This window comes from Meles meles, chromosome X, assembly GCF_922984935.1.
Source record: "Meles meles chromosome X, mMelMel3.1 paternal haplotype, whole genome shotgun sequence".
NCBI lineage: Eukaryota > Metazoa > Chordata > Mammalia > Carnivora > Mustelidae > Meles > Meles meles.
In genome coordinates, this window is record NC_060087.1 from 39380556 (window position 1) to 39406141 (window position 25586).

The window sequence follows — 25586 nt, forward strand, 5'->3', positions numbered from 1 at the left end:
GTGTATATGATGTAATACTATAGTAATTCAACATGGACAATGTCCTATATTTGAGTCAGTCTGTTAGGTATCATCTACCCTCTCAGGGTGCTAAGTTACCCTAATTAGGAATATATGCTCCAGGAGTAGCAAATTTCTATCAGAAGCCCACTCGTCAGAAGTGGCTGACAAAATGTCTCAGTAGTTTATATTTGATCAACACAGGAAATGTTGTTAATTACCATATAGGATGCAAGAAATGAGTTGTACTTAGTTAAATGACTATATTCAAAATGAACGGATCAGTTAAAAAGGAGGCACCATCTTTACTAGAACAGGTTCTAAGAATCTAGTGAACCCAGAGATCTCTTCCCTCTCAAAATGGCACCTTTGGCTTTGTTCCAAAATGGTCCTATGTTTTGTTGTTTTATTGGAAAATTCATCTGGCCTGCCCTCCAGTTAGAAGGTTAGTTAAACCCACTTCTAGAATGCTGTCCTATTTGTGTTGAGTGAGTATTTCCCGTAAGATGCTGTTGGATGGATATAGGGTTTCCTTCGGGGGTGATGAAAATGTCTTGGAACTGGTTAGAAGTGATGGTTACACAACACTGTGAATATATGAGATGGCACGAAATTGTACACTTTAAAATGGCTAATGATTGATTTTATGTTATGTCAATTTTGCCTCAATTAATAACAAAGATGTTGGGGTGCCTGGGTGGCTCAGATGGTTGAGCGTCCGACTCTTGATTTTGGCTAATGTCATGATCTTGGGATCCTGAGATGGAACCCTGTGTAGGGCTCCTCGCTCAGCAGGGAGTCTGCTTGAGGATTCTCTCCCCCCTTCCCTTGCTTCTCCCCTCACTCGAATTTCCTCTCACACTCTCTCTCTCCAATAAATAAATAAATCTTTAAAAGAAAAAGATGTTGGACACTGAATTGTGCTGGACATATTAAAATGGCAAATTCTGTATCTCAATTTTTAAAAAGTAAAGGAGAAAAAAAATACTGGAAGACCTAAAAGGGCAAAAGAGCTGGAGCTTCTCTGAGCTTTCGGCAAAGGGAGTGAAAGGGAGCAAAACAGGCCATCCCAGAATGTGTCACTTTGGCCTATGAGTTATTTCAACCTGAAGACAACTGGGGCCCAGCAGACTCCAGATGAACTTTTTACCTCCCCCTTAACTGCTTCCAAGAATTTAGATAGGGACCCTGTACCAGCAAACAAGCTGCTACCAGAGAAAACTTTTTTCTCTCAGAAAGACTTATCTGCATGGCATGGCAAACATTTGCTTACCAAACATTTGCTCTTCTCATCTTGTCAATTGTCTTTCTCTTCTTTGAAGTCTTGGACCCCCTACACCCTCTTCCTTAGTTCTGGATGGTAGACAAGCCTCAGTTACCTAACTGCCTGAGTCTCCACATCTCCGTGGGGCTCCCATAGGTATATAATCAATTTTTTTTTTCTCTTGTTGATCTGCCTTATGGCAATCTAATCATTAGACCAGACAAAGAACCTGGATTCTGCCCCTGAGATTCCATCTGAAACTTTTTTTTCTTTTTGCTTTGTAGTTGGGACAGGAAAGCATGGAGGGAATATTCATCACTTTCACCTGCCTCCATATATTGAATACCATTGGTATAAATTTGTGAACGAGCAAACTGGCATAGATTAGTTTACAACACTGTCATTTACATAAGCAATAAATATTTAACAGTCAAATAACACATTAAAAGAGAATGAAGGGGGGCGCCTGGGTGGCTCAGTGGGTTAAAGCCTCTGCCTTCGGCTCGGGTCTTGATCCCAGGGTCCTGGGATCTAGCCCTGCATCAGGCTCTCTGCTCTGCGGGGAGCCTGCTTCCTCCTCTCTCTCTGCCTGCCTCTCTGCCTAGTTGTGATTTCTCTCTGTCAAATAAATAATTAAAAAAAAAGAGAGAATGAAGGATGCTAAATAAAAAGGAAGAGAGAATAAAAGACATTATTTTAGGCTGTGCTTCAATGGAAGAGGGACAGACTGCTATTTCATGTCCCCCGAGAACACAGGGCCACCAGACTCCAGCATGAAACACCAAAATACAAATTGTCACACCGAAATACACCTCTTTGGCATGACAGTTATTTTAGAGTCATTATTTTAAAAAAAACAAAAAACAAAAACTACAAACACAGGAGCAGCTCTGAAAACAAAGCTACTGTAAGAGACATTTACATTTATGCAAGAAATCTCCATCTGTAAGGTTGTCTCCCTCTCTGTACCCAGAAGACCCTAAATCTCTAGGAACTCCTATCAAAGGAGAAGACAACAACTTAAATCTGCATAACGGGGGCACCTGGTGGCTCAGCTGGCTGAGCATCTGACTCCTGATTTCAGCTCAGGTCATGATTTCACAGATGGTGAGACCAAGTCCCAGCTATTGCTCTGCACTCAGTGGGGAATCTGCTTGAGATTCTCTCCCTCTGCCCCCCTCCCCCGCAACTTGTGCTCGCTAGCTCCCTCTCTCAAATAAATCTTTTTAAAAGCTACATAACAGCTTTACCCTTATTACTGTGCCTTTTCTGGTAACCTCCTGTAACTGACTCCCCACCCTCAGTGCCTTTTGTTTTCATGGTATTTAAGGTGGGAGCTTGGGCCATTTTGGGGAGCTACTCAGTTTTCTTGGGCCTCCTCCAGGTGTACATTTTCTTAAGCTTTTGTTTTTTTCTCCTGCTAATCTCTTTATTACAGCGGTGTCTTGGCTAAGAACCTAGAAGGTGGAGGGAATAGGACTTTTCCTCCCCTACAAAAGGCAGAGAGCAAGTCAGGAGCCGAAGAGACTAAAAGATAGAAAAGGAAGAGAGAAGTAGAATACCAGGGAAGAGACGCCAAATAGGATAAAAGTGATCTCACCCAGATAAACACCTCATCACGGAGGAACGTGAAGTACCAGAGTCTCCGGAGAAGAGGAACTAAAATAAAAACCTGCTAGAAATAACAATTTATAGAAACATAATTATGATACAGGGTTTCATCATAATTTGTGATGTCAAGCAGAGATTAGATAAATAAGGTCCTACAGGATGTAATTGGCTGTAATTTTCTTGAAAACAGAATGTAAATATCAGTTGGCAGAGCATGTGATCGTCAGTTCCCCACAGGCTTCTGCAAGCCCTACTGTTATTATACAAGGTTACCTGCCTGAGCCCCCAAGGCAATTTGAATATCTGATGCTAGCCTAGAGGATATAAAATCTGAAATCAATTAGTTTTAAATAATAGATACATGGCATTTCTTCATTATAAAGGAAACACTGGAAATGTTAAGATTTGGGAAATCAGGATCTTCTTACAACAAAAGGCAGAAGGAGCTCAGAGCAGCCAGGAGTGTGTTTCAGCTGCTGGGTCTCTGGTTCTAACTTGATGTAAAGTGTAAATTTTTGCCTGGCGGGGAAAGAGTTAATCCTATTTCGTGTCAATTGAGCTGCTCACTTTGCATTGCATATCCCAAGTAGCTGGATTTTAACATCGATTTGGATTCCTAATTTCCACTTAAATTGTTTTCAGAATGATTATTGTCTGATGCAGCCCTGCCACACAAAATAATTGCGTGTAGAAGATTGTCCGTCACAGGCTACGCAATGCAATCTCGAGGCAAAAGCCGGAGCCGAATCGTTCTAAATAAATCAGAGAATTTTTAAAGGTGGTGAAGTTGGTGTGACCAATGCATGAGTCATAAAGTCTGTATTACTCAGAAACTCAACATCGAAGTGTCAAAAATTTACAGCTGAATTTCGAGAGAAACTGTCAGGAAAGAGATGAAACACCAGTAATGTTCAATAAGGCTCAACAGTCTATAAAGAGACCAGACCAGCATCACTAGTCTAAGTTGAAAATGATGCTTGGGTTCTGTTTGATGAAAAACGCTCAGACAAATCATGGGGTCCTAAAGAAGAAGGTATATAATAGTACAGATAAATGCACAGCTGTTAAAGGTTGGTAGACAATACAAATTCTATACATTTCATGTGGCGGTGTTTGTTCTTCCTGCAAGAGCTGTGATTAAGCCAGTGATTTCTTTTATGATTATAGAGTCTTAGAATTAAGAATATAAACTGTAATAGATCTGGTACTGCATATAAAGGATGGCTCCCTTATACATGGCCATGAGATATTTATAGAAATCTATCATGCATGAAGAGAAAAAGAATATGACACCCCCCAAAAAATGCTTCTTTGGCCTAAGACTTACCTTAAACTGATTCATTTTAAGAAACAGCTCTCAAATAGTTAAAAAAAAAAAAAAAGGCAGCAGACCTGCTCTGATATCCAAGTAAAAGTGACCCATTGGTAAGAGACATTTACATGTATAAGCGGAATCTCCATTTGTAAGGGTGTCTCCTTCTCTGTACCCAGAAAAAGAGGAGCAGCAAACACCTCTAGAAACTCATATCAGAGGAGAAGGCTGGGACTTAAGTCTGCAAAACAACCCTACACCTGTTTGCTGTGCTTTGCCTAATAACCCCCCCATTCCCTCAGCCTCCCAGCCCCCCACTCCCACAACTGGCTTGCCACCCCCAATACCCTCTTCCCCATCTTTAGCTGGAGATGGTATTTAAGGCACTGGCTTGGGCCATTTTTGGGGTTATTCAGTTTTCCTGCGTCTCTCCCATGTACACAGGAAGTATACAGGTTACTAAACTACTTTTTGTTTTTCTTGTTATTCTGTGTTGTATTACTGGGGCATCTTAGCTCAAGCACCTGGAAGGGTAAAGGGAAAATGATTTTTCCTCCCCTACACAAGCTAATTTACAAAAAATTCTAATAAATTGGACATAGAGAAATTATGTAAGTTCTAGTCACAAATCACAAATACAAATAGAAATGTACTATGAATTATAAACAGAAATTCTCACTAATGATTATGGTGCTAAAGGTAAATTTTAAAATACAAATACTAAGGGACACCTAGGTGACTCAGTCCATTAGGCAGTTGCCTTGGGCCCAGGTCATGATCCCAGGGTCCTGGGATGGAGTCCAGCATGGGGCTCCCTGCTCAGTGGGGAGCCTGCTTCTCTCTCTGCCTCCTCTGCCTGCCACTCTGCCTCCTTGTACTCTCCCTCTCTCTGACAAATAAATAAATAAAATTAAAAAAAATACAAATGCTAAGTATAGAATCTAATAAAATTTAAAGATGTAGAAACCTAGAAAACTTAGGTAAATCCATCATCTTGGGTGAATTACTGGGTTTAGATTATTACATAAAAGAATTTAGAGTTAAAGAGAGCTTACTCAGTTCAATGTTCTAACTCAGCTATTCTCAGCCTTGGCTCTGCATTATGAAATAAGAAAAAAAGAAAAAGGGAGACACAGAGAGAAAGAACAAATGAACCAGACCCAAGCCTAAGTAAATTGAATCGGAAACCTTCGGGGGCGGGGGGGGGGGAGCAGCAGCAGAAGATAATGATGACAACAACCAGACCCAAGCTTAAATAAATTAAATCAGAATCTTGGGGGGGGGGGGAGCAGCAGAAGATAATGATGACAACAACCAGACCCAAGCTTAAATAAATTAAATCAGAATCTTGGGGGCAGGTAATGATGAGGAGAACAAAGGCAAAAGAAATGTAGATAAATTAAATCTCACGACTTGCAGCCTATTGAAAAATACTTGAGACAGGCGGAGTGTGACATTCCTCCAGGAACTCACAACTGCCTTAACACTAATGCTTTGCTTATGTTCTGCATATGAGTGACACCATACAATAACTGTCTTTCTCTGCACTGAACATAATAAAAAGTTTAAAACAAAAAACTAAAAAATCACTAATGTTTTGCTACAGGCAAGAAGCAACCTTAGCCTGATGATAATCAGACCTCCAGGATCTTCTAAGTCTTCTCTAACATATGAAAAATCCTTTCAGAAACATCCGTTATCTCTACACACACACACCCAACTTACAAGTAGATCATAGATTGACTCCACAATCCCAGTGCAGCTTTTCCTGCCCATAAGTCCTGTCCCCCTGCTTTAATAAATACCTTTTTTCCACCAAAAATGACCCTTCTTTCCCGGCCCACATCACATCAGGTCAGAGGGGCATTTTTTTTTTAAGAGCAACCCAGGTAATTCTGAAATGCAGTCAAGAGTTTTGATTCTGTGAGCAATGAACTGAGCAAAATTTTTTGGAAGTGTAAAAATTTGTCATAAGAAACACAAGTAGAAAACAAACAGGATAAGAGCATAAATAGAAGAACTTGAAAGGGAAAAAAAAAGCAACTACAATACATAGATCCAAGAGCTTCTTTAATAAATAAAATAGATAAAATTCTAGCAAAGATAATCAAGAAAGTATAAAGTCAGAAAGAAGAGATGGCATAACATAAAAATTTAATAAATTATAAGATATAAATCATCTTAATATATCATGCAAGCTTTTATGAAAATAACTTTTAGGGGCGCCTGGGTGGCTTAGTCAGTTAAGCGGCTGCCTTTGGCTCAGGTCATGATCCCAGGGTCCTGGGATCCAGCACCACATCGGACGCACTGCTCGGCCGAGAGCCTCTCTCTCTGCCTGCTGCTCTACGTACTTGTACTCTCTATCTCTGTGTCAAATAACAAATAAATAAAAAAACCTTTTAAAAATAATAATAACTTTTAAAACCCCAATTAGGTGGGGCGCCTGGGTGGCTCAGTGGGTTAAAGCCTCTGCCTTCCATTCAGGTCATCATCCCAGAGTCCTGGGATAGGGCCCTGCATCCAGCTCTCTGCTCAGCGGGGAACCTGCTCCACCCACCCCAACCCTTCACCCCACCCCCCTCTCTGCCTGCCTTTCTGCCTACTTGTGATCTCTGTCTGTCAAATGAATAAATAAAATGTTAAAAAAAAATAAAACCCCAGGGGCGCCTGGGTGGCTCAGCGGGTTAAAGCCTCTGCCTTCAGCTCAGGTCATGATCCCGGGGTGCTGGGATCGAGCCCCGCATCGGGCTCTCTGCTTAGCTGGGAGCCTGCTTCCTCCTCTCTCTCTGCCTGCCTCTCTGCCTACTTGTAATCTCTATCTGTCAAATAAATAAATCTTTAAAAAAAAAAAAAAAAAAAAATAAAACCCCAGTTAGTGATTTTTGTAAAAACTGTGAATTATCAAAATGCAATGAATGAACCATAACCAAGTAAGAAGTGGCTAAAAAAATTACCAAAGAATTGCCCCAACAAAAAGCTCCAGCCACGATGATTTACGAATGGATTCTTTCAAACTTTCAAGGAAAAAGAAAATTACCCCATTACACAACTCCCCTGGATACCTGAACAGATGGAAAGCCACGAAGTGAATTCCAATGCCTGACAGACCATTAAAAAAGTCAGCTCCGGAGCAGGAGTCCTCACCTCGGCTGCCCATAAGAATCACCTATAGAGCTTTTAAAACTCCTGTTGCTTGGGCTGTATCCACACCCACACACACATACCCACACACAATGAAATCAGAATCTTTCAGGGCAGATCCAAGAATACTGATTTTTACAGCTCCCCAGGGGATAGGAGTGTGCAAGACTGCTCCAGACTATTTCACTACTTAGGATTTAAGATACAGGCAAACAGAATTCAATAGCCCTGTAACAGTTCTAAGCCACCTGTACAAAGGGCAGCATTTTCCTTCCCCATACATTTTAAAATACAAGACTGATTCCTTAACAAGACTGAAAAGCATCTGCTCTGAAACAATGGCCTAACTATCCAGCATTATAGTCAGGTAAACTGTGCACCTGCTACAATCAGGAATGAAACAAAAATGTCCCTACTGACAACATTATTTAATACCTTTTTGAGGAGTTCTGGACAATGTCAGAAGGCATGAAATAAAAATATTAGCAAGAAAGAGACCAAAGTACTATAGGCTGATAAAATAATGGCATTAAGCAAAGGCTGGGTAACTAAGAATAAATAAAAGATTTCAGCATGACCACAAATGAATCAAAAATATTCTTGGGGGCACTGTTGGTTAAGCATCTGTCTCTTGATCTCAGCTCGGGTCTTGATCTCAGGGTGGTGAGTTTAAGCCCACCTTGGGCTCTATGCTGGGCATGGAGTCTACTTAAATTTGAGGGAAAAAAAAGGTAATAAAAAAATATTCTCATGTACTAGCACTAACCAGCTGAAAATATGGTGAGAGGTAAGAGTATTTTCACAATAGAATAAAAATTACAGAACACTTAAAAATAGTTGTAATGAAGACTCTGCGACCCATATAAAACCCTACAAACACTCAAATATAGAGATGAACTTGACAAATAGGTGGAATACATTCTGGATAAGCAGACTAAAATTACATATTTGAAGTTCATTGGTGTTTTGCAGGCATTTGAAAAAAATAATTCTAGGTCCACCTGATAAAATAAACAAGTCTGCCTATTAAAGAAAATAATACAAATTCAGGGTAATGGAGGGGACCTAAGTCTCCCAGATTTTATACCTTACTACAATTTAATGCTTCAATTACTAAAATAATACAACACCACAGTAACAAGAACCATAATACTATGTAAAAAAGAAATGGTCTGGTAATAGACCCTATTACATACAGGATTTTTTTTTTAAAGATTTTATTCATTTATTTGAGAGAGAAAACGTGAGAGAGCACAAGCAGAGGAATAGCAGGGGGAAAGGGAGAGGGAGAAGCAGACTACCCACTGAGCAGGGAGCCCGATGCAGGACTCGATCCCAAGACCCTGGGATTATGACCTGAGCGGAAGCCAGATGCTTAAGCGACTGAGCCACCCAGGCTCTCTACATATAGGAATTTAACACATGAAAAAGGAACCACATATCAATAAGTGAAAAAAGTGCTAACTTGGGATAGCATCAAGTATATCCCAACCTAAAATAAATTATAATCCCAAATACATACCAGATGGGATTACCAGCCTAAATATAACAGATCCACCCATGTAACCATCCTCCAAACGTGTGTGTGTGTGTGTGTGTGTGTGTGTGTTAAAGCCTTGAAAGGGAGGATGACCATTCTACGTTTAGGAGGAAAAAGAAAATTATGAAAGAAAAAATTAAGATTTGAGTAGAAAAACAAGTTATAACCTCAACAGAATAAAATGTAAATAAAAAATAAACACACTAACAAAAAAACCTGAACATGACTATTTATTTTATAAAAATATATTTAGTTAACTTTGAAAAGACCCTTTAAAAAGATGAAAAAAGGACTTAAAATTCACCAGAAGGTCAGTAAAGAAAGGAAAAATGTTTGCTCTAAGATATTATCAGATGAGAGCGAATTAAAATGAGGCAGCAGTTTTGTTTCTCCTATAAAATGGGCCTGGTGGGATTATTCATCATGGATGGGATTTTAAACTACTACAATTCTTCTAGGCAATGTACTGCTATGAGGAACCATTTTTAAATTCCTATACTTCTCAGGAACTCCATTTCTGGGCATGTAGCCCAAAGAAACAAACCAAAATATGGAGAAACATATGTGCAGAGATGTTCTTTGCAGTGTTTTTTTCCTTTTTTTTAAATAGAAAAAACTCAAGTGAGGGAGCCTAAAAAGTTAACAGAAAGGGAAGGGTTTGGTGAATTATGGCACATCTATGTACTCTGTGGAATATTATGAAGGCACTAGTATGATGTTTTCGAAAACTACAGAGCAGTAAGAAAAATACTTAGGATATGCAGAAATGTTGAAAGAAAAAACCACGGAACTGAAAATGGTAATATGCTATAATTATAACTATGTTTCTTAAAAGCATGTATATTTAAACTATGTTTTAAAAACCATGTTTTCTAAAAGAATGGGGGGGGGGGGAGGAACAAACAGCAAATGATGGTGGCAGTTCCTAGGGAAGCCTGGCTGGGCCACAGATGGGGGTGGGCTTCCGGACCACGGAGGCAAGGTGGAAGAAGCAAGGGGGTGCTGGCAGGAGCAGGGGCCAACTTACCGGAGGGAGGCGGGAGCAGGAGCACAGTCCCTTGTTGGGGGGGGGGGGGTGTTGAGTATTTCCGCTGGGGGGGAGAGGGGTATAAGCCTCTCCTTTTGCTCCAGGGCTGTGTTGGGTCCTAGCCTAGGCTCCAGGCGCCCTGTGTGTGATCCCCAAAGCACCCTGCAGTCTTTTCAAAGGCTTTAACATCTCAGAGGAGCCTCATTTTCCAAACCAAATGGAAGGGCTCTATAGTCCCGGAAGTGCTTTGATACCCCCCCCCGGAAGTAGCTCTGTGAGAGAGAAAGCGCTTAGAAATCTCGGAAGCAAGTCCTGGCTTGGACGCCAGACCAAGCTTTCCCGAAATCTTGGATCTCCGCGATTTTGTCAAAGCGCCTTGAGGTCACGCACTCTGTTGCAGGGCTTTGCCATCTCTGGAACACTGAGAACCATCATGGGCAGCTGAAAGAGTGGGGACGAGGTCGCTAAGTGGCCGGAGTGGCGCGAAGTTAAGTAGCAAGGGCAACACTCAGGTAGGGCCCCCCGGTTAATGCGGACGCCTCTGGGAGCCCACTGATGTGCCCCCTCCAACCAGCCACCTCCTAACTCTGTATTTCATTCAGGAGAGGCCAGTGTCCCCCACCGCCTGAGAACACAGAGAGGACTTAGAGCTTTCAAGCTGAGGTTTTTCAGGGGTGCAGCCTGCCAGGGGAAATTCCTCCCTCCACCCCCACCCCCAACCACCCCATTCCTCAGGACCGGGTGTGGGTGGAGCCTCTAAAAAACGCCTGATTCAAGGGGGAGCAATTGGGGCTCCTCCCATCGGCGGACTCCGCTCTGCTCCAACTCTCCTGAGCTCAGCCCCTCCCTAGAGAAAATGGCTTCTCTCGAGGATGCCTATCGCTTTAGGAGCAGTTCCAGACAGAGTTCCCGTAACTCCACAAACTCTGAATTTGCAACCCAGGCTGAGGGTCACAATGATAAGTCCGAGGACCCAAACAACGTCAGGAGAAAGAGTGCTACACTGCATGAGCAAGGCGCTCCATTCATCTATGGGAAGGGTATCCAGGGCATCCTGGGAAAACTGATGCCAGAAGCAGAGGAAGCTGTTGGTGCAAAACCCAGCATAAGAGAGCGTCTCAGCCCTGGACAAAGACCTGCCAGGGTCGTCACCTTCTCTGCTCCTCCGAAAAAGCAGCTGCCAGCCCCCGAGGTTAGAGTGGAGAAGGAAAGGATAGCGATAGAGGTCAACAGTTTTGGTAACAGGAGAGTGATTATCGATCCGCAGGAGAAACCCTGTAAGAAGTTTCCAGTTGACAGAACGATGCTCAATTTTGAAAAAGGCTGTCCGGTCCTAAAATTTCTAGACAGACGTGACTGTTGTTCAGAGAGCCAAAAGTGTCAAGAAAGGGAGGCCATCGCTGAGCATCCCTTTTCACTTAGTCACCCACCTGGTGTAGAAGAGCTAGCTGCAGCCAGATTCCCTCAGGAGAAGCCAGTCTCCTTGGGTTTCTCAAGAGTTTCAAACCCTCCATCCTTCACCACTGGTGGTGTCCCAGACCAACCTCATTTGCACAGGGGTCTACGGCAAGCCTATACCAGCTACTGGAGCAGCAGTCCCCAGCCTTCTTACTCTCCCTCTGTGGGCAGCAGCAGCGACAGCACACCCCAGGCCGGGAGGAACAGCCGCAGCTTTTTCAGTGATTATCCCTCCGGCTCAGAAATGCACTTCCAAAACTGGTCCAGAGACTGGAAGGCATTAGAGGAAGGTCCGTCCCAGAACTTTCATGCCTCTCGTTTCTCTAGAAGTTTAGAAGTCCAGGAACAAACTGGCCAAGAGGAGACCCCGTCATATCCTTTTGGAGAATATGCGTCTAATTTTTGGCCCAGATGCCACTGGAATCGAGGCCTAGGTCATGGTTTCATTGACACCCATTGCCACTTGGATATTCTGTACTCCAAGCTGTCTTTCAAAGGGACCTTTAGCAAGTTCATAGAAATACACAACTATACCTTCCCTAAGGAATTTCAGGGCTGCATCTCTGATTTCTGTGATCCTCGCACACTAAGGGATGGCCTCTGGGAGGAGCTGCTGAAAGATGATCTGGTTTGGGGGGCCTTCGGCTGTCACCCCCATTTTGCACGTTACTACAATGACACTCAAGAAAGAAAGCTTCTGCATGCCTTACGGCACCCCAAGGCCATAGCGTTTGGAGAGATGGGCTTAGATTACTCTTACAAGTGCACCACCCCAGTCCCACAGCAGCACAGGGTATTTGAGAGGCAGCTGCAGCTGGCCGTGTCTCTGAAGAAGCCCCTGGTGATCCACTGCCGAGAAGCTGACGAAGATCTGCTGGGCATCATGAAAAGAAGAGTGCCCCCTGACTACAAGATCCATAGGCATTGCTTCACGGGCACCTACCCGCTCATCGAGCCCCTCTTGAAGTATTTTCCCAACATGTCTGTGGGGTTTACAGCAGTCCTGACCTACTCTTCTGCCTGGGAGACCCGCGAGGCTCTGAAAATGATCCCACTGGACAGAATCGTCGTGGAAACAGATGCGCCCTACTTCCTGCCTCGTGGGGTTCCCAAAAGCGTCTGCCAGTATGCCCACCCGGGCCTGGCCCTGCATACGGTTCGAGAGATTGCCAGAGTCAAAGGTCAGCCTCTCTCCTACACCTTGGCCGTCTTGCGCAAGAACACTAGTTACCTTTACAATCTTTAAGCAAAGAGGGTATCATCAGGAGTCTTCCAGGAAAGGGGGATGAGCAGCCCAACAGCACAGACTTGGTTTGAACTCTGCCTGTGTCCCAAGGTCAAGGACGTGTTCTGCAAGTCCACTGGGACAGAAAGAGACCATAATAGGATGCTTGCCTCAAAACCCTTTCATCAGACTTCTGCTTCCGGCTGGTAGGGTGGGGTGCAAAAGAGTGGAAGGAGGGTAGGGGGAACTGCTCTCAACATTATCAAGGTGTTTTCCTCCCAGCCAAATTGTGCGGGGGAAGGCAGCAAAGAAGAAAGGGTTCCATAGGGTCAGTGAGTTGACTAATCCAAATCCCTGTTCTCTGCCTCCTGGGTTTTTGAGCAGTCGGTGCATAAAGTCACCCTCCTTCCTACTTGCCTTTCAAGAAACAAACAAACAGCAAAGAAGATTGAATTTTAAAAGTGAGCTAGGTAATTTGTTCTGTTGATTCCCAAAATGTATTTGTTATTATAGGAATTCTAGAACCCATATGGTTTGTTCTTAAGTTCATAATTCAGTGGCTGTGCAACTTGCAATTTCTTGTTTCTAAGGATAAACCAACACTAGCATTTCATCGCAAAGGAAATCGATTTAGATAAAAATTAGTCTGTTAATAGTCAGAATGGGCCGGGTGTGTGGCGGGGGCGGGGGGAGCTCTCCATGGAGGAGCTTAGAGTGACGGGAGCCAGATCAGTCGAATCTTAGAGCAGCACTGAGATGAGTTTCATATCTGAGCTGAACTCCCAACGCTTGTATAATTGCACACCTCTCACCTAACCAGTATATTAATAGCAACTGTTATTCAGATTGCTCTGACTATTAACAAGGCCCAACTGTATACCACTAAGAAATGCTGTTCTCCCGAAGGACAGAAACGGAGAAGAGCTTCAGGTGCCCACTGGGCAAACAGCTGTCCTTCCTGTGAGATTAAAAGGAACCCACATATTTGAGTTCCAAAATCTAACTTTGCAAGCCAAAGCACACACCTAAATCCAGGAGTCTCTTGATGAAAACAGGCCCAGCATACTCCAGACTTCTCTAGTTTCCCGTGGGCCCATTTATCTGGATCCAGAAAAATCTGCCGGCTCCTCATCATCTGGTTCTTAGCTCAGAAGTCTCCTCCACAGAGAAGCCTTCCCAGACTACCATGTACATAGTGTTCCCCTCACCTAGGGAGAAAAAAACTGCTTGGCTTCCTGTTTTGATTTAATCCTAGCACTCAGCACTGTCTGCAAATTGTATATTTACCTGTGTATTTGTTGGTTATCTTCCCCACTAGGTTTATAAGCTTGTCAGTCCTGTTCACACCCCCATACACCTTGTACATATACCCAATGTTAGAATAGTGCCTGGAACAGTGCAGGCACCCAGCAAAGATTTCTTGAGTTAACCTATGAGTGAACAACAGAATTCACTGACCCCTGTGAGTTAATGACAATATTTAAGCAGGGGGTCAGATATTAGGGAGAGAAGAGAGAAAGAAACCATCTTATTTCTAGCACCCCTCTCTAACTTAAAAGGCAAGGATTAAAAGGCAGCAGCCATATTCTGCTGTTTAGAGGTCCTCCATTAAAGAGAAAAAATATCAAGGTGAAGCCCTACCAGGAACTTGACAGTTCAGCTTTCCTAAAAATAACACTGAGTAGGTCATAGATTTTTCCCCTTTGCTGGGAATCCATTTGGAGAAGGAGGAAGTATCAGTGTAAGAAAGCTGTACGTGCTTTACTTTGCTTTAGTAGGACCGAAAGAAGTTGATGCGATGAGAAAGGTGCAAGTTGATTACATTTTCAGGACAGGAAACCTTCAAAAACGAAGCCGGTGTTTGAAGAAGGTTTTTTCTTTTCCCCATTTAATGTACACTGTAAATAGACTTTGCGCAAAGTGTGTCCTTCGACCCACAGGAGCCCTGACCTTTTCATAAAGGATTGCCGGAAAGAAGGTTCTGTGGACACACGTAATGGGGAAACACTGAGTTCTACAAAATTTAGATTTGGGGGGGGGACTCACATGCCCTTTGATAAGCTAATGTGAGCCACAAATCCTCAACTTCCTCAAAGTTAATTCGTTGGATTAAGTCAAGGTACAATTCAACAAGCTCGAGTTCTTTGGGAACACCAGCTTGGAAAACATGACTTCAGGTCACACTTCTGCTGTTGCGGTCCCCTTGTCACATTGTGGACATGCCTCTATTTCTCACATCCTCTTTCATTTACCTTTCTCGCTATATAAGATCCACAGAGAACAAAACGTCATTTAACCTGAACCTAGCAAAGTGATGTTACCAAGCGGGCATTTTAACAATGGGTCCCAGTGAACAACAGCATATCTAAGTACACATTCCACAAGATAGAGATTGTATGTATATAGCAATGAATTTTCCTCTCCAAAAAAAAAAAATGGAGAAAAGACAATCTTCTTACCTGCATAGATTATATTTGGCTGTGTTTCTAACACACAGGAGAGAGCTTTATTTCATTGGGAATGAGAGTGAGCCGTGTAGTTTTTTTTCTGAGTGTAGTATATCCAGAGTGGCCCAAATCAAAAATCCAGATCTTCCTTTACTTATTTCATGAATGTAGTAAAGAGCACTTCGTCTATTCATGTTACTAGTAAAAACAAACTATCAAAACCTTGTGATCGAGATGTGCAAAATTTGGGGCACTCTATAAATGGCTTTCTAGTGAGAGATTCCATTGAACCTCAAAGAATGATTAGAATTCATATGTTTGCATGGCACTTCAAAATTGGTGGGTCTGCTCTCACATTCTAGAGGCTTCAGAGAGCCATGAAGGTGACCGGTGATCTAGAAATTCAATTTGCCGTTAGTGGTCTCCAGGCCATCAGTCAGCCCAGAGTCACAAGGCCTCTTGGGCCCATTACCAAGCTCCCTGAACCCGAGCACTCCTTTGACTGCATGTCAATATTTTGCTGCTCTTAAATTTTAGAAAGGCAGCTCTTTTCTACCTTTAAAAAAGCTCCTCCACAAGAATGAACTCCCTACTTAGGGAAAGATTTTGTTGTTTTAGTTAGTCTTTATTCATATGCAAAATTAGTCCCTGCTTATTATAGGATTTTTGTGACAACTCAAGAGCACAAAGTAGGATAAAAAAATAGGCCATAATACTTAGAGACAGTCACTTCAACAACCGGAGTGGCTCCGTGGCAGTGTTCTTGATATTTCTGTAGTTATTGCCAATTCCAGTATTGTAGTCTTTGAATCAGTTTTGCTAATGTTTACTAGAATTTTCACTTCATAGTTAGCATAAGCTAGACATTTTATTTCCTCTGAATTTGTGATTTAAATACATTATTTTGTATATCTTGGTTTGCTATCCTAAGAAAATGAGCTAGAGGTTTACTAATTCTGTTCTGTTTAAAAGATTCAACTCATAGACGTCTTATTCAAATCTATTCTGTTTATGGTTTTATGAAATCCTGACTCCCTCCCCCCCCTTCAGTTGCTGGATGATCTGTTTTATTGTGTTTTTTTTTCCTAATGCCTTACATTAAATGCTTAGTTGTTTTTTTTTTTTTTTATTTTGGGGGAAAGAACAAGGCATCCAATACCATAAATCTGCCTATAATTGTAACTCTGTTCTATCTATAGGATTTTTTATTTTCATGAAGTTTACTTTTCCACTGTAAAGATTAATATATAAAGTATTACCAATATATGAACAGAGAAGAACAGAAAGTACAGGTTTTTTCTGCTACCTGGAGCCCACTGTTTTGTTAATGTCTTCCCCTTAAGGTAACTGTGATTATATAGCTATGTCAAATTACATGTACTTTTAAAAAAAATGCATATGGTTTCATGCCCATACTTACTGAAGATTTACATACTACAACATCCCCCTACAGTGGGATCAATATAGTGTTTCTGTTCTGGTGTATTTTTCTTTCTTTCTTTTTTTAACGTAGCTAGAAACACAAAGCATGTATGTTTTTTAAGCAAAGCTAAAGAAAGAACATGTGCAGGTCCTAGGGAAAGACAATATAAAGATAAGCTTTTTTTTCCTTTTGATTGAGGGAGATTTTCCCTGTATTCATTATTTTTTAAGAATTTTTGGTTGAAGTATTAATTCCAAAGATTAGTATCTACTGCAACTTATCTATGTAGAGAAAAGTAATAGGTTTTTCTTTTTTTATCTCCCTGTATTGTATTTGGGGCTCATTTCATTGTTGTTCATTATAATTTTATCTTTCAATAAACATTTTAAAATGTTGCCATGTTTTGAAGTTTTTATTTTATAATCATAAGGTTTCTATTGCTCATCACTAATCCTTTTATTTCATGACTTCACCATGGTTGAACTGTTTAATTTGCTTTATAATTGGCTGGAGTGCATCTTCGAGCAACTTCCTCAGGAAAAGTATGCGGATGGCGTATTTATGAGAAATCACATATCTGAGAATATCTTTCCACTGCTTTCACTAATGAATAACACCTCGGCCGACTAGTATTTCTGGGTCACAAACATTTTCCTGTAAAAGTCACAGACATTGCTTCATTGTCTTCTGGCATTTAATGTTGCAGAGAATTCTAATGCTAACTTCTGCTTTGGGGGTTAAACTAGTTTTTCTGATCAGGATGTTTAGTAATTTCTTTGCTTTATCCCTGAAATTAACAGAAAAATTGCTAAACTATATCAAATTATTTTTCTCTCTTCTGTTACGTTCTCTGGTACATGGTAAGGACTCAGTCTTCAGGTCTGTGTCTTTTTAAAGTCAAGAAGGTGGGATCTGTTTTTATTATTTTCATATAATATGCTTAATTGCTTTGGCTGCTTTTAATCTAGCTTCTAATTCTTTCAGAACAACTGTCTGTATATGAGAACTCTGTCCGGCCTTTCATTATGCATCTCGTGCTCTTAGAGCTGACCTTGCTCCACACTGGGGGAGAATTTCTCAGGTTTGCCTTTACCATTATTCATCTCATTTTCTCCAACTTTCACTTTTTTCTTTACCAATATAATGCATCTTTGAGTTCCCTCACACTTCTTCCTTCTTAAGCGAGCTCCCTTTGCCTTTCTGCCTAGAGTCTTATTCAGCAATATTTTAAATTTATTCTCTCGCTCTATTTTCTTCCTCCAGCTTTCGCCCCCCAGAGATTGCTTTCACTGCTTCCTTCATTCTGTTACTTCCGTGCACTCAACAGAAAGCACAGAGCAAATTGTTATCAAAAGTATTCATTTTTCCTATAGAAAATATTTTTCTTCCTCTGCCTCTTAAATACTCTACTCTCCTATATTTATATCGCCGGCTTTTCGGAAACCCTATGTTGGCTTTCTTTTTTCATTCTTGAACAAAGAGCCATCTATCCAGACTGGTGTTTTCCCCCAAAACAGGGTGGGTAAGATTCCCCTCTCCCTTCCTTCACCAGCCATTCTGAGGTTTTTTAATTTCTCCTTACACTGGGAGGCTGGTTGATAGAAATTCACATACAGCAGGTTAAGAGAAGTAGGGAGGGAGGTGGTGGCCGTGAGGAGTTCCCTAGGGGAGAAACTTTCCCATTTTCCATATAAACATTTTCTAAAATGACCTGACCTCTATGTACTCCAGGAACAGAGCCAGTCCTTCCTGCAAACCGCCTGTGGCGACAGGCCATACCCTAATGCAACTATTCCTGGGGCTCCTCCTGACACTCCTAAGCCATCAATGGCTGTGTAAGTGAGCCAAGTGCAAGCCCCTACAGGTGGTCCTAACCGCCCCCCACCCCCCCAACACCCCCCCCCCCACCGCTCAATTCTTGACACTTTTTTTTTTAAACGAAGTGAAACTGCCAGGTTGTTGGCTTTAGTACATTTCCTCAATATGAGCCTATCTGCACTACACCTAGTGGAAATTCCTCCAAGATTTCAGCATAAAGATGGACTTACCAACCCCGACCTCCAACACTAATAGGGTTTCTCCATATTTTAAAATGTTGCAGTCATTTTAATTGGGATTGCAAAGGTGAAGAGGTTCATCTAAATATCAAGGCTCAAGTTAGAATCTCACTCCAAATTCTCAATTTTTTCCTCTCACTTTTTTTTTGATAAATTTATGTTCCTATGGATACTGTGTTTAAATAGGCATATCCTATTTTAAGAAAATTCAACTTATAAAATTCTGAATCTCATTTAGCTTGCTGAACACAGGAGAGGGTCAGTAAAGGTAAGTTGAATAACAAAAAATACAAAATAGAAATGACTTCTAAAGAATTTTTTATTACAAAAATATTATCATCATAAATCTACTTATGATCTGTGCTCAAATTTTTCATGACTAAATCTAGGGTTTAAGATGAAACACACCTATATGGACAGTGTAAGCATCCATCAAATTTATTTTTACTTGTCTGCTGCTTCTTAAGACCTGATTTTATGATGCATAAAAGGGAAAAAAGATGAGGCTAGAATATTAGAACATTCTTCTTGTGGCTTTATCGCTAATTAACCATATAACTGGTGCAAACCACTGAAACTCCTTTGTTTGCTGGTTAACCTTTCAGCAAAAAATTAGGAAATCAACACTTGCTAACCACAGGACAGTGCAACACTATTTAAAGGACCAAGAAAATTATGTACATATAACAGAGCTTTGGAGAGAAAATGAATGTATAAAAATACTGAATAATATATAAATCAGTGTAGGATGCAAAGCTGGAAGCTTAAAAATACTGTCAAAACCACATCTAAAATAGTCTTTTCACATCCTTATGGAATCTATTGAGCAAGGCAATTAAAAAACACTTGATATTACTAAGAGAAAAGGTTCAGATCCCCTGCTTTAAATCAGACATCCTGGGGAAATAATTAGAACTAGAAGGGATCACGGCTCATCCAAAAGAAATCATGTTGTGAATCATGGAGTTTCATAAACTGAATAGAGAAAACGGAATATTGAAATATTCAGTATAAAATATACAAAAGAAAAACAGCACCTACAATATAAAAGATAAAGGGAAAATATATTTGGTAAAAAATACATATATATGACATTTACCAAATATATGTGTGTGTGTGTGTGTGTGTGTGTGTGTGTATAATTTATTTTTCTCCCAGAGGGAATAAAATGAGAACTGAGGTAAACATGCCCCTTCATGCCACCATATTGAGATACGTGCTTTCAAGGTGGGATTCTACCTGAAAGAGTCAGAAAAAAGATGCTTAGGAAGGATGACTTGTGTGTTCACTTCCAATCAAAATAATCCATTCTGTAATTCTAGTAATTACCCAATAAACTGGACTCCCCAGTACACTGGATTGCCCTACGGGTTTCAAAGTTTGTTATTTACTTCCTGCAAGTGCATCAACAGCTGAGACCACAAAATGGATACTCAATATAAGAAAGGCTCCTTTATCAAAAGCAAAGTAATACAGACCAAGTGAGTTACAGAGCACCTGCCAAATTCAAAGCTGTGTGTGGAGGGTAAATCTCTCGGGACAGTCTCTCCAGCTCTCAGGATTGTACAGTCAAGTAAGGGAGATGAGATTATATGCAAATAACTCCAAAGCAGGGTATGGTATCTCCAAATAATTATAATGCATTGGCTATAAAGCGAAAAGCCATTAGAGATTCAATAATATTTTTAACTTGTTTAAAAAGATTTTACTTATTTGACATAGCTATATGTCAGATATCTCAGAGAGAGATCACAAGTAGGCAGGGAAGCAGGCAGAGAGAGAGGGGCGGGGGCTGAGCAGAGAGCCTGATGCAGGCTCGATCCCAGGACCCTGAGACCATGACCTGAGCCGTAGGCAGAGACTTTAACCCACTGAGCCACCCAGGCGCCCCTCAATAATATTTTTAAAAATCCATTTGGTGTACCTTGCTGAGTCCTGCTATGTGTCAGGCACTGTGCTAGTCTCTTGAGATTCAAAGATAAATGAAAAATAGGCAACATTGGTCAATTAGTCAGAATGGATCAGACAATGTGTTCGGTGCTTTTATGCTCTACCTCATTTACCCCTCACAACACATCAACAACATAGGGGATATTGTGATCATTGCTTTACAGAAATCAAGGTTTAGGATGCTAAATAATTTACCGAAGGACTCAAAATAAGAGAATGGGATAGCTGGGGTTAGAACTTAAACTGCCTGGGTGCCTGGGTGGCTCAGATGGTTAAGTGGCCGCCTTCGGTTCAGGTCATGATCTCCGGGTCCTGAGATGGACCCCCACATGGGCTCCCTGCTTAGCATGGGGAGGGTGGGGAGGGGGGCAGTCTTCTTCTCCCCCTCCCCACCACTCATGCTCTCTGTCAAATGAATAAACAAAATCTTCAAACAGAAAAAGAGAAAAGGAAAAGAACTCAAACTGCCTAGCTTCAGAGGCCACAAACTAATCATGATCTCCCAAACTGCCACAAAACCCCAGTACACTTCAGCTCCATGGAAGACACAGAGAAGCCCAATGGGGCTATTGTAATAGTGTTTCAAGGTGCTCCAGTAGGAGATGTGCCTCACCACCCGAGAGCATCAAGAAGAAGGCAGCATGTCCAGGTGACATCCGAAATGGGTCTTCAAGGTTGAGAGAAGGAAGGAGAACTCCACATACGGACAAGTGGGTAAGGGCATTCTCTGCAGAGGGAACAGCATGTGCAAAGTTATAGGACCATGTTAGTGCTCCCAGAAGGGTGGTCCTGCAAGTCATTCTGTGTGGCCAAAAGCTGAATGGGAAAGGGAGGGCAGAGGTGATGAGATTAGCAAAGCACAAGAGTCAAAAGACAGGTGGTCCCTGGGTCACGCAGGGGTGAGTCAAAGGACTGTAGACGTTTTGGAAAGTTAACTCTGTAGCAGCATGGACAGTTGAGGGAGAGGATCAGATTGGAGGCAGGGATGCTGCTGAAGAGGCTGCTCTCCAGGGGAGAGACGTGAACTAGGAGAACAGTGACAGCCTTGGAAAAGAAGCGGATGGAATAAGGATTTCGGAGGGAGATGAGAGAAAACTTAGGTCAACAGTGACGGGGAGCACAATGGTAATTCTCCTATTTGCTTAAACATAAAAATATATAACATCATGATGTAACATTTAGATAATAAGCCAAACGTGCACACTCTCAGCATGATGGTCTATTCCAAGAGAAGACAGAGCAACCCACTAGCAACTGAAAAGTCCATCTCATCTGAGATCTCTGAAGAAACTCTACAGGTGATCCAAATTTATGCTCTACATCTACACTTCCCCCAAAATGCCTTTCCTCTTCTTTTTCAATTTTCAAGTCTCTTCACTTCCTCACCACTGCTTCTGTCCATGATCTCTCTCTCTCTCTCTCTACCCACCCCCACTCCAGGCTTCTTCGTTTCTTACATCCCCCCAAACCCGAGAGTCTAACTGAAAGACTCAGAATAATTCTCAGCTGATAGAGGAGGTGGAAAATAGGAATGAGCAAAGACAAAGTTTTGTTCAGCACACAGGGCATGGGGGAAAAAAGAGAAAGCTGAGAGCACACATGAAGAATATTATTCCGGGGGGCGCCTGGGTGGCTGAGTTGTTTAAGCGTCTACCTCTGACTCAGGTCATGATCTCAGGGTCCTGGGATCGAGACCCACGTAAGGCTCCCTGCTCAGCGGGGAGTCTGCATCTTTTCTCCCCCTGCTTGTGCTCTCTCTCTCTCAAATAAAGAAATAAAATCTTAAAAAAAGAAAACAAGAATATTATCCCAGGGGGCCTCAGTGGCTGTCAGTTAAGCATCTGATGCTTGGTTTCAGCTCAAGTCATGATCTCGGGGTCATGGGTTCAGGCCTGCGTCAGGCTCCATGCTCTGCACAGAGTCTTTTGGAGATTCTCCCCCCTCCTTGTGCCCCTCCCCTCACTCACACTCACACCTGCATGAGCCCTCTCTCTCTCTCTAAAATAAATAAATAAAAACTTAAAAAAAAAAAAGAATATTATCTCCACTATGTGTCAGTAAGAACCAAAGTTTTAAATTAATAAAGCTAACTGTAAAAGTCAACTAGACCAGAATTGAAAATAGTTTTATTTTGGGGGGTGCCTCAGTGGCTCAGTGAGTTAAGCCTGGGCCTTCAGCTCAGGTCATGATCTTAGGGTCCTGGGTTCAAGCCCCACATCAGGCTCAATGCTCCTCAGGGAGCTTGCTTCCCCCTCTCTCTCTGTCTGCCTCTCTGCCTACTTGTGACTTCTCTCTCTGTGTGTCAGATAAATAAATAAAACCTTTTTTAAAAGAGAGAGAGAGAGAATAGTTTATTTCTGACAAACACAAATGCAAAAATAAATTCCCTGAAATACTAGATGAAAAAAATCAACAATAGAACAAGAGACAGAGAGAGAGAGAGAGAGAGAGAATTAACATACACCCAAAATGGTTTCATATTTTAAGCTAAAAAAAAAAGAAAAGAACAGGGTAGACTGCAAAGGAAATAAAAGGCCTATAAGAAGTTTCTACAACCCAGATGATGCTGGTATAAAATCTTTGAGTATAAGTTCAGAATAGTCAGAATGTCAACACAGTTGTAGTAGTCTATTACTGACTGCTATTGGTTCTGAATAATGAAAAAAAATAAAGTAATAATAAAGGTAGTTATTTATCACCTCTCCTGCTAAGAGACCATTAAGTGAATTTGCTAAAATAGAACAGATACAAAAAAATCTCTTATTTAAGTAAGAGAAGACTTTTTAAAACTATCCTAATACCCACAACATAAGTGGAATACCCGGAAACATCTAGGAAGAGAAACGCACGAATAGTTTAATGGTCGCTTTTTAGAACTCCCTGGTCTCACTGGCAGCAACTCCAAACATTCTTCTGGAATATGCCACAGTTTGTGCCAAAAAGAATACAAGAGACCTGCAGCACAAGTGATGACTAGCACAGTCCCTGTTTATGCTTCCCTTCCCCGAGAAACACCACCCCCTCTACCTCACCTTAAGAAAATAAGCCAGGGGCCCCTGGGTGGCTCAGTTGGTTAAGCATCCAACTCTTGATTTCAGCTCCGGTCATGATCTCAGAGTCATGAGACTGAGCCCTACATCAGGCTCTGTGCATAATGGCAAGTCTGCTTGAGATTCTCTCTCTCCTTCTCTCCTCTGCCCTCCATCCCCCCCAACCCTACATTCTCACTCTAAAATAAATATTTAAAAAAAGGAAAAGAAAAAGAAAGAAAGGAAAGAAGCCAAATCTTGGCAAAGGGGTGGGGGGTGGGGGACTGAAAATTTCCTGACTATTTACTATGAGCTGGGCCCTTGACATACATTGCTCATGCAATGCTCACAGTAACTCTAAGGTAGTTTTGTTAGTCTTCCTTGACAAATAAGGGAATTACAACCAAAAGAGGTTAAAAACATAGCCAGGAAGAAATAGGTAATAAATGATAAATCCAGGTTCCGAACCCGTGTGTCTGACTGAAAAGCCTTGCTCTCCCCTCTACACCAAAGAGCCTCCCCCTGGCGGGGGTAGGGGTGGGGTTGTTGCAGGAGCACCGTGTTCCCAAGGGATACCTAACCCATACACAGAGTTCATTTCAAATAACGCTTCATTTGGGGTGACATACACACCCGGGGTCCAACCCAAGGGGTAAAGGGAAGAGACCTGCTGTAACAACACTGATGATGATGACAGTGATGGTTATACTCTCCTAAGAAAAGGTGTCAGCAATTGCCAAGCCTGAAATGGAGAAAGACCAAGTAGGAAGAGCAAAGAAAGTTATACAGAACCTTCACAACAGAAGAGGAATAAAAATGAATCAAAGTAAAGAGAATGAGAAGGAAGAGACTGAAGTCCTATAAAAGAGAAAAAGAAAGAGAAGAGGTCAAAAGAATGGAAGAGGAAGGGATAAAAAGGTCGATAGAGGGGATGAAAGAAAAGCAAGGGGGAAACACTGAAAAAAGAGTGGAGATAAGCGTCCCCACCTCCCTCTGCATAATGTGGTGTTCGGGCCCTACCTGCCACCTCTCCGTTTCTAATGTCCTAGAAACCACCATGCTTCCCCAATTACTTACCTCTCTAATAAAAGGTATGATAATGACATGTGTCCCTGGAGAATCCTTTTTATTAAAAGAACTATTACCACACTAAATAGCACGGTGAATTTCATAGGCAGAACAAAAATTTAAATAGAGGAGTGTAATTAAAATAAATAGAAGGATGTGGATAATTCTAAATCCTTAAAATGTTTAAAAACCTCTGAAGGGGGTTAGGAGAGTAATTTATTTGAAAATATAAAACCAGCATGGTTAAAAATAAAGGGCCTCCAATCCGGATGATGAGAAATGATTACACAAACACCCAGAGATCGCCATGGTGGATTATGACATGAATTGGCGGCACTCTTTATATACATGGTATTGTCAAAGCCATCCCTCAAATCTTAAATCCCAGTGAGTCAGACCCCAAAGAGGACATACTGGAACACTCCATTTATATTACGTTTAAGAACAGACAAAACTAATCTGTGGTGGGGCACCTGGGTGGCTCAGGTCATGATCCTGGAGTCCTGGGATCAAGCCCAGAGTGAGGCTCTCTACTCAGCAGGGAGCCTGCTTCGCCCTCTCACTCTTCCTGCTTCTCCATCTTCCTTTGCCTGCTGCTCCCCCTGCCTATACTCACTCTTTCTCTCTCTGTCAAATAAATAAATAAAAATCTTCAAAAAATAAATAAATAAAATAAAACCCTGGTCTATGGTCATAGAAGTCAGAGCAATGGAGGAGGGCGGAATGGAAGGGGGCATGAGGGCATATTCTGAGGTGGTAGAGATATTCTGTACGGTGTCTGGGCGGTGGTTACACAGATGCATACTTTTGTCAGAATTCCTGGAACTTTATGCTTAAAATGGGCACACTGCATCTTATATAAATTATACTTCCCTTAATAAAGTTGATTTTAAAAATTAAAGTAAGGTTTACCTCAATAAGCTTGATTAAAATGAAGACTTGAACAGCAAAATCCTAGAAAAATACAATTATTCTGCAACCTGATTGTGGTGGCTGTTACACAAACATGTACATGTGGTAAAACTTCAGAG

The 25586-nt window shown here is 41.6% G+C and overlaps 2 protein-coding genes across 4 annotated transcripts in view; one reads left to right on the forward strand and one right to left on the reverse strand.

The window, feature by feature from the left end:
• Positions 1-25586, reverse strand: part of EFHC2 (EF-hand domain containing 2) — a 186729-nt gene that overhangs the window by 115623 nt on the left and 45520 nt on the right. Inside the window, exon 1 of one of the 3 annotated variants that reach the window (XM_045994582.1) lies at positions 7253-7330. The exons of the other annotated variants lie outside the window; for them this stretch is intronic. The gene's annotated coding sequence lies outside the window, so the exon portion shown is untranslated. Of the gene's footprint in view, positions 1-7252; positions 7331-25586 lie in introns of those variants that run through there. 3 annotated transcript variants of the gene reach the window in all.
• On the forward strand, positions 9822-12602 carry LOC123935217 (putative deoxyribonuclease TATDN2). The gene is made up of 2 exons (XM_045995783.1): positions 9822-9853; positions 10676-12602. The coding sequence occupies exons 1-2, from the start codon at positions 9822-9824 to the stop codon at positions 12600-12602; spliced, it is 1959 nt and encodes a 652-aa protein (XP_045851739.1).